At 43.6% G+C, this 15335-nt stretch overlaps 1 protein-coding gene across 1 annotated transcript in view; it reads left to right on the plus strand.

Moving 5' to 3' along the window:
* The window catches only part of TNS1 (tensin 1), a 543368-nt gene that overhangs the window by 500533 nt on the left and 27500 nt on the right, over nt 1-15335 (plus strand). Inside the window, 2 exon segments of the mRNA XM_070729764.1 lie at nt 8651-8861; nt 11443-12317. Coding sequence (XP_070585865.1) covers nt 8651-8861; nt 11443-12317 — 1086 coding nt within the window.

A 15335-nucleotide genomic window follows, 5' to 3' on the forward strand; every position in this document is an offset into this window, starting at 1 on the left:
AAATTTAAAAAACGAACAAAATAAAATAGCAAACATTCATTGATTCCACAGTCCACCTGCTTCAAAGGTTCTTTATTGTTATATTTGCTAAATATGGACATTTTTTTCTTTAAATCTGCAATCCATTTACCAAGCACCATATGGAGAAGACATGCCAGTTTAGATTCTTTATCATCATCATAACCACTATGAAAAGGTTTCTATCTGATATTAAAAGATAAGATTAAGGGTTAAAATAAAAAAGGGTTAAACAATGTTCATGAGGGAAGTGTTTTTAATGGGAAAAAAACAACACAAGAACAAGTGGGCACAATCTGAGGTTAGTTGGGGGAAAGATTGGAAGCAACATGAGAAAATATTATTTTACTGAAAGAGTAGTAGATGCTTGGAACAAACTTCCAGCAGACGTGGTTGGTAAATCCACAGTAACTGAATTTAAACATGCCTGGGATAAACATATATCTATCCTAAGATAAAATACAGGAAATAGTATAAGGGCAGACTAGGTGCACCATCAGGTTTTTTTTTTAAGTTTGGGCTGCCCACTTGTTACAAACAGATTACCTTAAGCTAAATCTGTGGACAATGAACATTTGATATCAAATACATCTTTCTCTTTCATTGAAATTTAATGCCGGTTTAAAAAAAAATAAACCAAGTACCACAGAGGTAGAAAGACATTTATGAATAAATTAACATTAATCTTAACATTAACATAAATTAGCATTTCTTTTTCAATTCAATCCAATCTCCAAAACAGTTGAACCACTCTTAGTAGATGCTTGGAACAAACTTCCAGCTATTTGCAAAATTTATAAGCAATTATCTCACAGTCTGCATAGAACAGGGGTGTCAAACTGGTGGCCTGCGGGCCAGATGCATCATGCACAGGCCATGCACACCCCAGCTCTGTGAATGAGAAAAATGTAGTGAAACATCACATGACAGCAGAATGATGTCACAAGTTTTGACACATGTGACTTAGAATATAGAACAGTAATAATCCAAGTTGTTAATAAAAATGATGAATACTATAAGATTGAACATTAAATTTCCTGGCATCAATTGATGAAGTACAATTGATGATTACTTATCAAAACAATTTTTGAACTATCTAGATATCTACTTAATTGACCCATCATCTTGGAAACATAAAAATGTAGAAGACTGACGGCAGAAAAAGACCTCATGGTACATCTAGTCTGCCCTTATACTATTTCCTGTATTTTATCTTACATTTTTCTCATTCACAGAGCTGGGGTGTGCATGGCCTGTGCATGATGCATCTGGCCCGCAGGCCACCAGTTTGACACCCCTGTTCTATGCAGACTGTGAGATAATTGCTTATAAATTTTGCAATTGATCTAAAATTACGTTGGAGTTAATAGTTAATTTCACAGAACACAGATCTAAAATTCAAAACAATAAGTTAAAGAAAATGGCTGCATTGGGCAAGGAATTGGCATTGATGACTGCCTTCTTTCAGCCTTATGATTTTATGAATACAGTGATCCCTCGAGTTTCGCGATCTCGAGCTTCGCGAAACGCTATATCGCGAGTTTTCTACCCGGAAGTAACACCACCATCTGCACGCATGCGTAGATGGTGGAGTTTGCATTACCGCCGGGCAGATCAGCTGCTAGGCGGCCAAAGGAACCTTCCCTGGGTCTTCCCGCCGGCATGGGGGGCTTCCTAGCACCCCCCGAACCCCCAACCCGGGTTTGGGGGGGTGCTAGGAAGCCCCCCATGCCGGGGGAGACCTTTTAAAACACCCGTGCCGCTTCCCAGCTGAGTCCTGAAGCCAAGCGCAGAAGTTCGCCTTTGGCGCTTGGCTTCAGGACTCAGCTGGGAAGGGCGCGGCTGTTTGAAAAGGTGGCAGTCGGCCTGGGGGGCTTCCCAGTACCCCCCCCCCAACCCTGTCTCCTGCCGCCGGTTTAGCCAGGAGAGGAGCGGCAAAGTGACTTGGAGGAATGGGAAACTCAAACCGCCCAGTTTCAGCTTTCCATTCCTCCACGTCACTTCGCCGCTCCTTCTGGCTGGTGGGGGGGGGGAGTTAGGAAGGTTCTACTTCTCCCCCCCAGCCAAAAACTCAAAGCCTGTCTCCTGCCACACAGTTTAGCCAGGAGAGCAGCGGCGAAGTGACTTGAAGGAATGGGAAACTCAAACCGCCCGGTTTCAGCTTTCCATTCCTCCACGTCACTTTGCCGGGGGAGTCTGGGAGGGAAGATGACGCGCCGGCAGCACAGGGGCGAGGGGTGGGAGGCAAAGCTCTGCGGGTACAGCCCCTTTCGGCCAAGCCTCCCCCCCCCGCCAAGCAGCCAGGGAAGCCGAGCCGGGCGTGGAACATCGGCGCGGGAGGCAGGAGACGATCGGGCGACCGGAGCAGCAGCGCCGCCGCCGCCACGCCCGGCTCGGCTTCCCTGGCTGCGTGGCCGGGGAGGCTTGGCTGAAAGTGGCTGGAGCCGCAGAGCTTTGCCTCCCCCCCCCCCCTGTGCCGCCCGCGCGTCATCTTCCCTCCCAGACAAAAAGGCCACCCTTCGGCTCTGCAGTTCCAGCCCCTTTCGGCCGAGCCCACCCGGCCAAGGAGCCAGGGAAGCCGAGCCGGGCGTGGCGGCGGCGGCTTCCTTCGGGGGCAACGCCAGCAAGAGGGTCTTCGCCCTCTTGCTGGCGTGCGTGGGCGGTGGGGAAGACCCTCAGCTGCTAGGCGGCCCAAGGAATCTCCCATGGGTCTTCCCCACCGCCCACGCACGCCAGCAAGAGGGGGAAGACCCTCTTGCTGGCGTTGCCCCCGAAGGAAGCCGCCGCCACCACCGCTTCTTCTTCCTTGCGCCCCCGCTGCCTCTCCGCTCTCTTGGGTGGCGGAGCGAAGGAAAACAAAAAGTTTCCCTTTCTGCAGCTCCTGCCTCCCGCCCACCCAAGACAATAAGAGCGGAAGAAGACCCTCTTCTCCAACACGCCCGGAGGAAAGCGGGGGGAAGGGAGGAGAGAGAAGGAAGCCAGGCACGAAGAGTGTCCATGAGGGGGAAGAGACCCCCGCGCCGGGCAGGCCCACCGAAGCGGGAAGAGGGGGCGTGCGCCCGGGCCTGGCTAGAGCGCTTGATCTGCGGGCGCCTTAAAAGGGGGTGTGGACTCCTGGGAGGCCTTGGCGGTGGAAGGGGACACACTCGAAGCCTCAGCCGCCTGTCATACTAGTAAAAAAAGAAACATTAGGAGAAGGGGACGGAAGGCACGCTGGTGCCCTTATGCACGCCCCATACTCCATTGGGTTCACCTCCCGGTGAGTACAGCGCCCGGGAAGCATCATTTCTTGAGGGGGGGAGGGCTTCTCCCTCCTCTCATAACCGACTTCCTAACCAACCACGCACGGATTGCAGCGCCGGATCTCCGGAGCCCGGCCGTCTCCTAAAGGAAGGAGGCGTGGCGTAGTAGGCCTCTTGCACCGCCCCTAATTAAATCGAGCACGGAGGAAGTAAAGCGTCTCTCCTGGTTTCTACGCCGCCAGCCGGTGCCGGCTTTTTATTTTCAGACCTCCCTCGCCCCGAGTTCATGGCTCCTGCGTCGCTGATCGCCGGCCTTAAGCAAGCGGGCAACGAACAGTTCCGCAATGGGCAATACGGCCAAGCGGCCGGGCTTTACGGCCGAGCTCTGGAATTGCTGGAAGCGGCAGGTAGTGGCGTGGAGCTCCAGCCACTTTCAGCCAAGCCTGAGGCTTCGAGTGTGTCCCCTTCCACCGCCAAGGCCTCCCAGGAGTCCACACCCCCTTTTAAGGCGCCCGCAGATCAAGCGCTCTAGCCAGGCCCGGGCGCACGCCCCCTCTTCCCGCTTCGGTGGGCCTGCCCGGCGCGGGGGTCTCTTCCCCCTCATGGACACTCTTCGTGCCTGGCTTCCTTCTCTCTCCTCCCTTCCCCCCGCTTTCCTCCGGGCGGTGGAAGGGGACACACTCGAAGCCTCAGCCGCCTGTCATAAGCGTCCTCTGAGGGAAAAAGAAAGAGTCCGAGCTTGCCGTCCGGAAACGTTGAAGCGCCCTCACAAGCAAGAGGGGGAAGACCCATGGAAGGTTCCTTGGGCCGCCTAGCAGCTGATCTGCTCGGCAGCGCAGGCTGCTGCTGCGCTGCCGAGCAGATCAGCTGCTAGGCGGCCCAAGGAACCTTTCATGGGTCTTCCCCTCTTGCTGGCGAGGTGAGCGGGCGGGCAGCGGACAAGTGGCGGGCAGCGGGCTGGCGGTGCGGAAGTAAAAACACCATGGAAAAGTGGCACGCATGCGCAGATGGTGTTTTTACTTCCGCACCGCTATATCGCGAAATTTCGATTATCGCAAGGGGTCCTGGAACGGAACCCTCGCGATAATCGAGGGACTACTGTATACAATTTTTGCAGATGGGAGAAATTGGGAATATGTGGCTCTCTAAGGCTGACTAAAGCTTTGGTAAATTAAAATTCAACAATATCTGGAGAATGTAAGTTCCACCACTAACTCAAGCTGAAGATCTGGATTTTAGCAAAATTGTTTATATTTGGATTATATCGTCATAACATCTGCAGGCAAAATATTTCACATTTATGGTAAATAAAAATATTAGTAAATATTCATTGCAGAATAAGTTTTCATGGACTACCACCTATAATGAGATGCAGATGATTAAAAGTATGAAAGTTTATGCTGTACTAATGGATTTATTAATTAACATGGCACCAGACTTGTTTTATTTTGAGTGTTGTTATTATTAGATACACTTTTATGTTTGTTAATAGGATTAAAACTGAGGCAGAATATAATTTTTGTACTTAAAAGGGATTAATGTTATTAATCATCCCTTTAGATCAGGGGTGTCAAACTCACAGTCCGGGGCCCGATGCTGGCCATGCTCAGTCCCATTTTACGGAAGGAGGAAAAAGTCTCGGTATGTCATGTGACGACAACATGACACCGTGAGTTTGACATCCCTGCTTTAGAGCAGTGTTTTTCAACTAAACTGGTAGCTAATTTAAGACTCTGGACTCGAATTGACTGACTGGGGAATTCTGGGAGTTAAAGTCCACACTCTTGAAGTGGCTAAAGTTGAGAGACATTGCTATAGACTCTTTCCACAGGTTCTGCTGTGCAACATAACCAACTGTTCACTTGCTCAGTTAGCTCTTTCATGACTTGTGGACTTCAACTCCCAGAATTCCTGAGCCAATCATGCTAGCTCAGGAATTCTGGGAGTTGAAGTCCACATGTCAAAGCCAACTTTGCCTACCCCTGCACTTGCTCAAACTAGTCCTAGGGAAGCTGGTTCTTTACACTGTTTGATATGGTGCACAGCTTGGGATTTAACTGAGCAATCCCTCATGAGTTCTCATTCTCCTGTTTGGCAATGAGATTTTATTTTATTTATTTATTTATTTTGTTTGTCAAAACATGTACAAGATACCAGGTATTGATATAAACATGAACAAAAGCAAGTACGTATAGATAAATTTGGACAGTAGGACAGGGACGGTAGGCACAATGGTGCGCTTATGCACGCCCCTAACAGACCTCTTAGGAATGGGGTGAAGTCAACTGTAGACAGTTTAAGGTTAAAACTTTTGGTGTTTGGGGAAGAAACTACTGATTGTGCTGCCATTCCCGCCCTTCTCCCGAGTTACCTTCCAATAATTTGCAGGCAGCTGAGATTTAGATCTTAGTACTGATACATGCTTTAGTGTACATTGAACAAGATTTTAGCGTACTTAGACCGAGAAAAACATTCACAAAGAAAAAAAGTACTCTAAACAGTGAGCAGATGACCCTTAACTTTTATACATGAGAAAGAAACAAATAGTTTATTTCAGCCTAGTATTGTTCCTCCTTGTTGGATTTCCCCCCCTGCAATCTTTGAACTTAGTAGCTTTGCAATAAACAAGAACGGTCTTTGGTTTGTTTTGTTTTTCCTTTTTCCATTTCATAGAGGTCTTGGCTCTCCCAGCAGTTTCTCATTAGTTTGCAAGCTAATGCCTAACCATGCTATTTTTAGATAGGGAGGGGAGCTGGAAATGTGTAGCAGCAACAGATGTAATTACTTTAAGTGGCATGCTGGCACATTATATACATTGCAAGCCTTTTGAGGTTGCACTTCAGCCTAGCACCAGTCTTCCCAAATTTTTGGGCTGTACTAAGTTCGGCCAAGTCCTGGGTTTTTGCCTCACAGAATGTTCAGTCCAGCCTTTTTCAATCTTATTTTCTTTCCCCCCCTTCTTTCCTGCCTCCTCTGCCAGTTAGCAAAAGTCAACCGTGGACACACCAGGAGAAGGCTTGGCCACCAGACTGATCCCCCCTGTTCCCAAATCTTGCTTCATCTTCGTTAAATTGTGCCCTTATTTAACTGGTTTCCATCTTAGATGTGTTAAGGCTATTCGCAGTATACTATTTACGATACTATCCTATATAATTTACATTCCTTTTACCAAATTCAATTTTTTCCCTACCGGTTCTGTGTTCGTGGTTTGATGGGCATGGCAGGGGAAAGCTACTGAAAAATCTCCATTCCCTTCCCACTCTGGGGCCAGCTAAAGGTGATATTTTCTGGTTCTCCAAACCAGTGTTTCCCAACCTTGGCAACTTGAAGATATTTGGACTTCAACTCCCAGAATTCCCCAGCCAGCAAATGCTGGCTGGCGAATTCTGGGAGTTGAAGTCCAGATATCTTCAAGTTGCCAAGGTTGGGAAACACTGCTCCAAACTACTCAAAATTTCCACTACTGGTTCTCCAGAACCTTTAAGAACCTGCTGAATTTCACCCCTGCCTTTTACCTAATTCAAGATTAAGATGAAATCACCGACTGCCTATACTACCTATACAACATCATAAGGCAGATGCAACATATATCTGTGTTTGTCTTCAAACAACAGTTAAAATAGCCACATGTAATAACAGTCCTTGTATTTGTGACTAATTTAAGGGACTACTGTTTTCATATAAATCCATGCAGCTTGTAATGGTAATGGTTTCACATTCATTTTGCACATAGAAGAATTTGAACATTTTCAGAAAGAATAGTTTGTGACAGCTCACATTTCAAGTTGATTTTTGGGGGGGACCTGAGTTGTACCTAAACTGATTTTAATACTTTGGTCTATGTTGATTATATTGTTTTTATATTTCAATCACTTTAAATGTATGTGGCAAAGAAAAATAAAGTAAAAAGTTTGAAGGGTAAATCAGTTAATGTTATGTAGTGTTACGTTATGTTATTTTGTTGCTATGTTATATTATGTTGTTATGTTATGTTGTTGTATTGTGATGTGATTCTTTACTATACAGTACTGTACTGTACTATGTACTGTACAAAAAAATGTGAAATCACAGCTGCAGGCCTTCATTTGTATGGAGTTCTTCCTAAGAATTTATGCTGTTATAATGTAATGTATCTATGTATATCCAAGCAGTGATTCATTTTGTAATTGATAGGTGGACATTATGTCAATATGCAGTGCTGTCCAAGATTTTTTGGTTTGGCGTCTAGTGTGCTGATAGCCACTGGGGTCACCATGGCTAATTTTATACCATAAACTTTTATTTATTTCTTTAATGGATTTATATGCCACCCCTCTCCGAGGACTCTTGGAGAACAAACTTTCAATTTTGATGCTTAGATCTTGATATGGTGTGACCTTCTTTAATTCCTTGCCTACTATTCTACTATCTCCTGGTATTGCCACATCAGTTATCCACGCTTTTGTCTTTTCAAACATAATTATGAACAAAGACTATATCTGCTCATTTTCAACTACTTTTTCAACTTTATGTTCCCACCTTTCATTACTTGCACATGATAATTTTTACAGTTGTTCCAATGGATTCATGTTGGTGACCATATTATGTCATTGTTCATAATCAGTCAGGGTGCTCTTGTATAAGCTGAGTATATAATCTACTGCTTCTTTGCATAATTTGTATTTTGCATAATTTAAATATTTATTATGATTATGATTATTATGATTATTATCATTATCATTATCATTATTATTATTTCTATTATTCTATCTATCTATCTATCTATCTATCTATCTATCTATCTATCTATCTATCTATCTAATATCCTATCTATCTATCTATCTATCTATCTATCTATCTATCTATCTATCTAATATCCTATCTAATATCCTATCTATCTATCTATCTATCTATCTATCTATCTAATATCCTATCTATCTATCTATCATCTATCTATCTATCTATCTATCTATCTATCTATCTAATATCCTATCTATCTATCTATCTATCATCTATCTATCTATCTATCTATCTAATATCCTATCTATCTATCTATCTATCTATCTATCTATCTATCTATCTATCTATCTATCTATCTAATATCCTATCTATCTAATATCCTATCTATCTATCTATCTATCTATCTATCTATCTATCTATCTATCTATCTAATATCCTATCTATCTATCTATCATCTATCTATCTATCTATCTATCTATCTATCTATCTATCTAATATCCTATCTATCTATCTATCTATCTATCTATCTATCTATCTATCTATCTATCTATCTATCTATCGACCAACTCCAAGGGAATCATGATTATTAGTGGGTAAAATGATTTACAGTTTCAAGCAACTTAGGCATAATTCTTTTGTTTGCTTGTTTATCTCCCTGCATGTAAATTTAGAGCCCCGGAGCTATGTGGAATCTGTGGCTCGTACAGCAGCAGCAGCAGGCAATAGCGGTGGGAGTGGAAGCAGCATTGCTGGGAAACTCCAGCCATCTTTGACTTCAGAGACCTACAACACTGAGACACCTGTAAGGAATGAGTCCCTCAACAACTCCTTCACCTTGCCTAGCCCAGCCTCTGCCAGCAGCCCCGTACATAGCCTGGATGGGTAAGTTGCAGGAGAGACATGGCTGTCAGATGTAAAGAATTGCCCTCTGTGAACAAGATCAGTGGAATGAAGGAGTGAAAGAACAATTTATCCTTGGCTTTGATTGTTGTAGAACTGGAATAAGACAAACGAGAGAGAAAAGTTTGCTTTAATGTCTTTGCTTATGTTCATCCACTCATGATCCAAGAGGAAGAGTAGTATTTATGCACAATTAAAAAAAGGGTAATACAGTGTTCCCTCGATTTTCGCGGGGGATGAGTTCCGAGATCGCCCGCGAAAGTCAAATTTCCACGAAGTAGAGATGCGGAAGTAAATACAGTACTTTTGGCTATGAACAGTATCACAAGCCTTCCCTTAACACTTTAAACCCATAAACTGCAGTTTCCATTCCCTTAGCAACCATTTAGATTATTATTCACCATGTTTATTTATTAAAGTTTATTAAAAAAATATTTATTAAAGGCGGACGAAAGTTTGGCGATGATGTATGACGTCATCGGACGGGAAAAACCGTGGTATAGGGAAAAAAACAGCAAAGTATTTTGTAATTAATATTTTTGAAAAACCGTGGTATAGCCATTTCGCGAAGTTCAAACCCACGAAAATCGAGGGAACAAGTGAAGGAACTTGTTCCAATTTCCCAAAATAGGAAATGCAAAATTGTTTCCAATTATGATCAGGAGAAATGTTTCATGGAGTAAGAACCTCATCAGAGCCTCTTCAATAACTATATGTTGTCTTGCTCCTTCTTGTAATATATGCTTAGCTATCAGGACAGTGTCCCCAAATTCAACTAGTTCATTATTTCTTTTTCCCCTAAAAAAAATTATGAAGCATTTTCCCCACTGGAAAGGATTCCGTGTGTCAACAATATGATTTTAACAAACTGTTTATAAATTTATAAGTTCTGGCATGTTTTGACCTCATGAGGATATCCACAGTTCACATTTCCCTATATGCAAAAGTGTATTGTGAAATTCTTTCCTCTCTAAAATGTTTGCAATAGATTGTATATGTTCCATAATGATTTATAAACTGTGAAATTACGAGATGAAGTAAAGTGATTTCCTCATAGGCAATTACTCTATAACTTTATTTAAACATTGTTTCGGAAAGAGGAACACAATTGAAACTATCTCCCTGAAAACAAATAATTATGGTCACTTATCTGAATGAATATCAGAGAAAGAAGTGCAAGCATGATTTTAAATCACCGTGACTTAAAGTGGGAATTCCCACAGGAAAAAACTTTTGGGAACCACATCAAAACAGTGGGTGGTACCAGAATGGAGAAAGAAAGTTTATTTTTCCTCCATTCCTTTAACTGCCTCTCATTCACCCGCTTTCACCTTTCCCAGAGGGAAATCAAGGAAACAACACAAGTTTCCTATCTGAATTCCAAACCAGGCCTCTCCAAAGTAGGCAACTTTAAGACTTGTGGACTTCAACTCAGCTGGCTGGTGGAGGGATTCTGGGAGTTGAAGTCCATAAGTCTCAAAGTTGCTTAGTTTGGAGATCCCCTGTTCTAAATCAACATATTTATTTATTGTTAGAGTTGAAAGGGACCATGAAGGCCATCAAGTTCAACCCCATGCCCAAGCAGGAACCCTATAGCACACCAGTCAAGTGGCAGTTCAATCTTCTCTTTAAAATGTCCACAGTGTTGGAGTTCACAATGTCCGCTGGTAGGTTGTTCCATTGGTTGATCACTCTGACCGTCAGGAAGTTCCTCCTTATCTCCATGTTGAATCTCTCCTTGGTCAGCTTCCAGCCGTTGTTCCTCGTCCGGCCCTCTGGTGCCCTGGAGAATAAAGTGATCCCCTCCTCTCTGTGACATCCCCTCGTATACTTGTAGACTGCTATCATGTCCGCTCTGGCCCTCCTTTTCTCTAGGCTATCCATGTCCAGTTCCCTCAGTCTCTCTTCGTAAGTCTTGGTTTCCAGTCCCTTAATCATCTTGGTTGCTCTTTTTTGCACCTTCTCCAGATGTTGATTAGGGCTTAGGAAATGAAACTGAGGACTGCATATACAGTGTTCCCTCGATTTTCGCGGGTTCGAACTTCGCAAAACGTCTATACCACGGTTTTTCAAAAATATTAATTAAAAAATACTTTGTGGTTTTTTCCCCTATACCACGATTTCCCCCCCCCCCGATGACATCATATGTCATTGCCAAACGTTCGTCTGCCTTTAAAAAACATTTTTTAAAATAAACTTTAATAAATAAACATGGTGAGTAATAATCTAAATGGTTTCTAAGGGAATGGGAAATTGTAATTTAGGGGTTTAAAGTGTTAAGGGAAGGCTTGTGATACTGTTCATAGCCAAAAATAGTGTATTTACTTCCGCATCTCTACTTCGCGGAAATTCGACTTTCGCGGGCGGTCTTGGAACGCATCCCCTGTGAAAATCGAGGGAACACTGGACTCGCAAGCGCCACAGCATTTTAGCCCCTGATTTTGTGAGGAATTCATGGAGCGCTTTGTTTATGCTCCAAACCTCTTGCGACTTCAAATGCTATTCCAGGCTATGAATGAATCCCTTGATAAAGTACTTTAATATGTTTCTTTGTTTCCTCCAGGATCTCTATTGGTAGTTACCCATCAGAAAACAGTGCCAGCATAGCCATTTCCTCCCAGCCATCTGCCGAGTCCAGCTTCCAATCCACTAATCTTTCTCAGGGTCCCTCAGCACACAGCAGTTACCAAAACACATCTACATCAACTCAGGGGCTGCCGGTCTCTATGAATGCTGACTTCCCTGATGGCCGGACCAGCTGCCAACAAGATAACCATGCAAGGCCTCAAGCCCAGATCATTGCATCTGGGGTCCAAGTCATGCCTGGAAGCCCACACGCCCTTCATAGAACAGTAGCTACCAATACTCCCTCTAGCCCAGGATTTGGGCGAAGAACTGTTAGCACAAATATGGTGGCCATCCCAGGAAGCCCAAGCATGAACAGGCACTTAATGGGTCCCCATAGCACTGTTGTTTCATCCCCTGGGAGTCCAAGCCATGCTCGCCACCAGCCCTTAGCAGGGGGTAGCACAGCCATGATTTCTGGGAGTCCCAGCCTGGACCGACACATGATATGTGGGTACTCGACTCCAGAGGACAAGCAACAAACGCTGTCTCGCCAGAGCAGTGCTTCAGGTTACCAAGCTCCCTCTACCCCATTATTTCCTGTCTCCCCTGCATACTATCATGGAATTAGCCCACATTCCTCTTCCCCTGACTCGGCAGTATATAGACAGGGCAGCCCCACCCCACCCCAACCATTGCTCCCCGAGAAAAGGAGGATGTCATCGGGGGATCGATCGAACAGCCTGCCCAACTATGCTACAGTGAATGGCAAGACTTCATCACCCATTTCCAGTGGCATGTCCAGTCCCAGCAGTGGGAGCAGTATGGCCTTCCATCATACTCTGCCAGACTTTTCCAAGATTTCAATGCCAGGTAAAACTTCTTTCATGTTCTTTCTGCTTGAAGGTTTGAGCATGCAAGTGGTTCTTGACTTACAACATTGAGGCCAACACTTCTGTTATTAAAGGAATCAACTGTTTTACTCCATTTTATGACTTTTAGCATTTAGCATTAGTATTTAAACTTATATACCGCTTCATAGTGCTTTTACAGCCCTCGCTAAGCGGTTTACAGAATCGGCCTATTGCCCCCAACAAACTGGGTTCTCATTTTACCCATCTCGGAAGGATGGAAAGTTGAGTCATTCAGCCAGGGGTGAGATTTGAACTGCTAAACTACAGCTAGTAGTTAAGTGAAGTAGCTTGCAGTGCTGCACTCTAACCACTGCGCTACAGTTGTCAAGGGAATCACAGCAATTTTTTTAAAAAAATTAGTAACACAGTTGTTTAAAGTGAATCTCACTTCTCTATTGACTTTGCTTCTCAGGTCACAAAAGGTGACCGCATGGCCCTGGGACACCGCAACCATCATAAATATGAACCAGGTGCCAAATGTCTGAGATTTGTTCACGTCACCAATGTGGGTGCTGCAATGGTTTTAAGTGTGAAGTCACTTTTTCCAGTGGGTGTTGTGATTTTAAACGGTCATTAAACGAATTATTATAAATCAAGGACTACCTATAGAGGATGATAGCAAAGGTTCTCCAACTTTGTAATATCTTGATTTCCTTTGATTTCCTTGATATCTGCGAGACCACCTTCTGCCGCATGAATCCCAGCGACCGGTTAGGTCCCACAGAGTTAGTCTTCTCTGGGTCCCGTCGACTAAGCAATGTCGTCTGGCGGGACCCAGGGGAAGAGCCTTCTCTGTGGTGGCTCCGACCCTCTGGAACCAGTTCCCCCCAGAGATTAGAATTGCTCCCACCCTCCTTGCCTTTCATAAACTCCTTAAAACCCACCTCTGCCGTCAGGCATGGGGGAATTGAAACATCTCCCCCTTGCCCATGTAGTTTTTGTGTATGATTTGATTGTGTGTTGTTTTTTATATATTGGGGTTTCTTTTTTTGGACCTTTTAATCTAAAACTGTAATCTAGATTTTTAAATATTAGATTTGTTACTATGTACTGTTCTTCACCATTGTTGTGAGCCGCCCCGAGTCTGCGAAGAGGGGCGGCATATAAATCCAATAAATCTAATCTAATCTAATCTTTCGCAGTGGTTCTCAACTTTCCTAATGCCACCACTCTTTCAGACACTTCCTCATGTTGTGGTGACCCCCCAACCATAACATAATAAAATCATTAGGAAACTCAGGGGTGGGTTCTAACTTACCTCAATGCTGGTTCGTGTTGGCTGCGCCTTGTGGTCAAGTGTGCGCTTTGAGCATGCATGCATGCGCAGTGCTGAATTTTTTTAAAAAAAAAATTGGGGGAAATAAAGCCAAAATCAAGATGGCAATACATGCACAGTGCCAGAAACTTGGCTTCTGGGCATGCTCAGAAATTTCCATGGTACAGATATATATATATTTTGCATGTGGGTGGACCCACCTGGAGACAGATAAAGGAGCGGTGTCTTGGCTCCTAAGACCATCAGAAATATGTTTTTTCCTATGGTCTTAGGTGACCCCTGTGAAAGGGCCATTCGACCCCCAAAGGGGTCATGGCCCACAGGTTGATAACCACTATTTTAAAAGATATCAGACTAAACAAGTATATAAAACTGAATTTATCAGAAGACTGCAACTAGCACTTTAGATAAGCTAACAAGTTAAACTTAATCAGATTTGTATGCCGCCCCTCTCCGCAGACTCGGGGCGGCTCACAGCAATAGCAATACAATGTAAAACAAATCCAATATTTAAATTAATTTAAAAAACCCCACAAGTTAAAACCAATCATACACACTAGCGTACCATACATAAATTTTATAAGCCTAGGGAGAAGGAACATGTCAATTCCCCCATGCCTGACAACAGAGGTGGGTTTTAAGGAGCTTACGAAAGGCTAGGAGGGTGGGGGCAACTCTGATATCTGGGAGGAGTTGGTTCCAAAGGGCATGTTTATACAGTACCTCCAGCTTCTGCACAAGTCTTAACACATTATTTAAATATCTAAATTACTCAACACCATCAAGACCTTCCATACTACAGTTCGAGAACCCTCGAGTTGGTTTCTTACCTCTATTTCTATTTGCTCTTCCTGTCAGTACTTAATGAATGAAGAGTGATCACCATTAAGAATTTTCTTAACATAACCATAGTTTTGTATGTGCTTTGTAATGAGAGAGGATACTTGCTAAATATCAAGTATCAAGCACATACATTATGGATTTTTTTTTGTCTATTTAGGACAGGGGTGACAAACTTGACTTCATTGAGAGCTGCATCAGGGTTGTGTCTGATTTGGGAAGGGAAAGTTAGGTTAGGAGGCATGGCCAGCATGACCTCACTCATCAAGGCTCTATTTTTGACTGCAACAGGCTGCTGCAGCCCTCTGCCAGTGAAAACAGAGTGTGCAGCCTCCCTAGGTCTCCATTTTTGCTGGCATAGGCACGGTGGTCTGGTCCTTTGCTATTTATAGAGTGACCCTGTGGGCTAGATCTAAGCACCCTGCAGGCCGAATTCGGGCCCGGGCTTTTGAGTTTGACATCCTTTATTTAGAACAAGTGTTCTTGGAACGTTGGAAGAATAGGTCCACAGCTGATCTGCAGCAGTAGTTACTTCCCAGTGTTTCATTAACTTCCTTTCCACAGAGGGGCAAGAAAAATGAATTTTTAATTGTCTCACAAATTTTATAACATTGCTCTGTTTTATAAAATTTTCAGGCCTTTTATTCCACTCAGCCATTTCTTTCCAATTTTAATCTTACATTACATTATATGTCCTGTTTATAAAAGTAATTGTTTGATGCTGTTTTTAATATTGAATAATTTGATACTTCAAATTGTTTTTGGCAAGACTATATCATCACTATTATCCTTTTCCTTAATAAATACAGGAGAGGTTATTCGTTGTCAATGTTACCAATAATGATCATACCTTCATAAAAT

The sequence above is a fragment of the Erythrolamprus reginae genome, chromosome 1 (genome assembly GCF_031021105.1).
Source record: "Erythrolamprus reginae isolate rEryReg1 chromosome 1, rEryReg1.hap1, whole genome shotgun sequence".
NCBI classification, from domain to species: domain Eukaryota; kingdom Metazoa; phylum Chordata; class Lepidosauria; order Squamata; family Dipsadidae; genus Erythrolamprus; species Erythrolamprus reginae.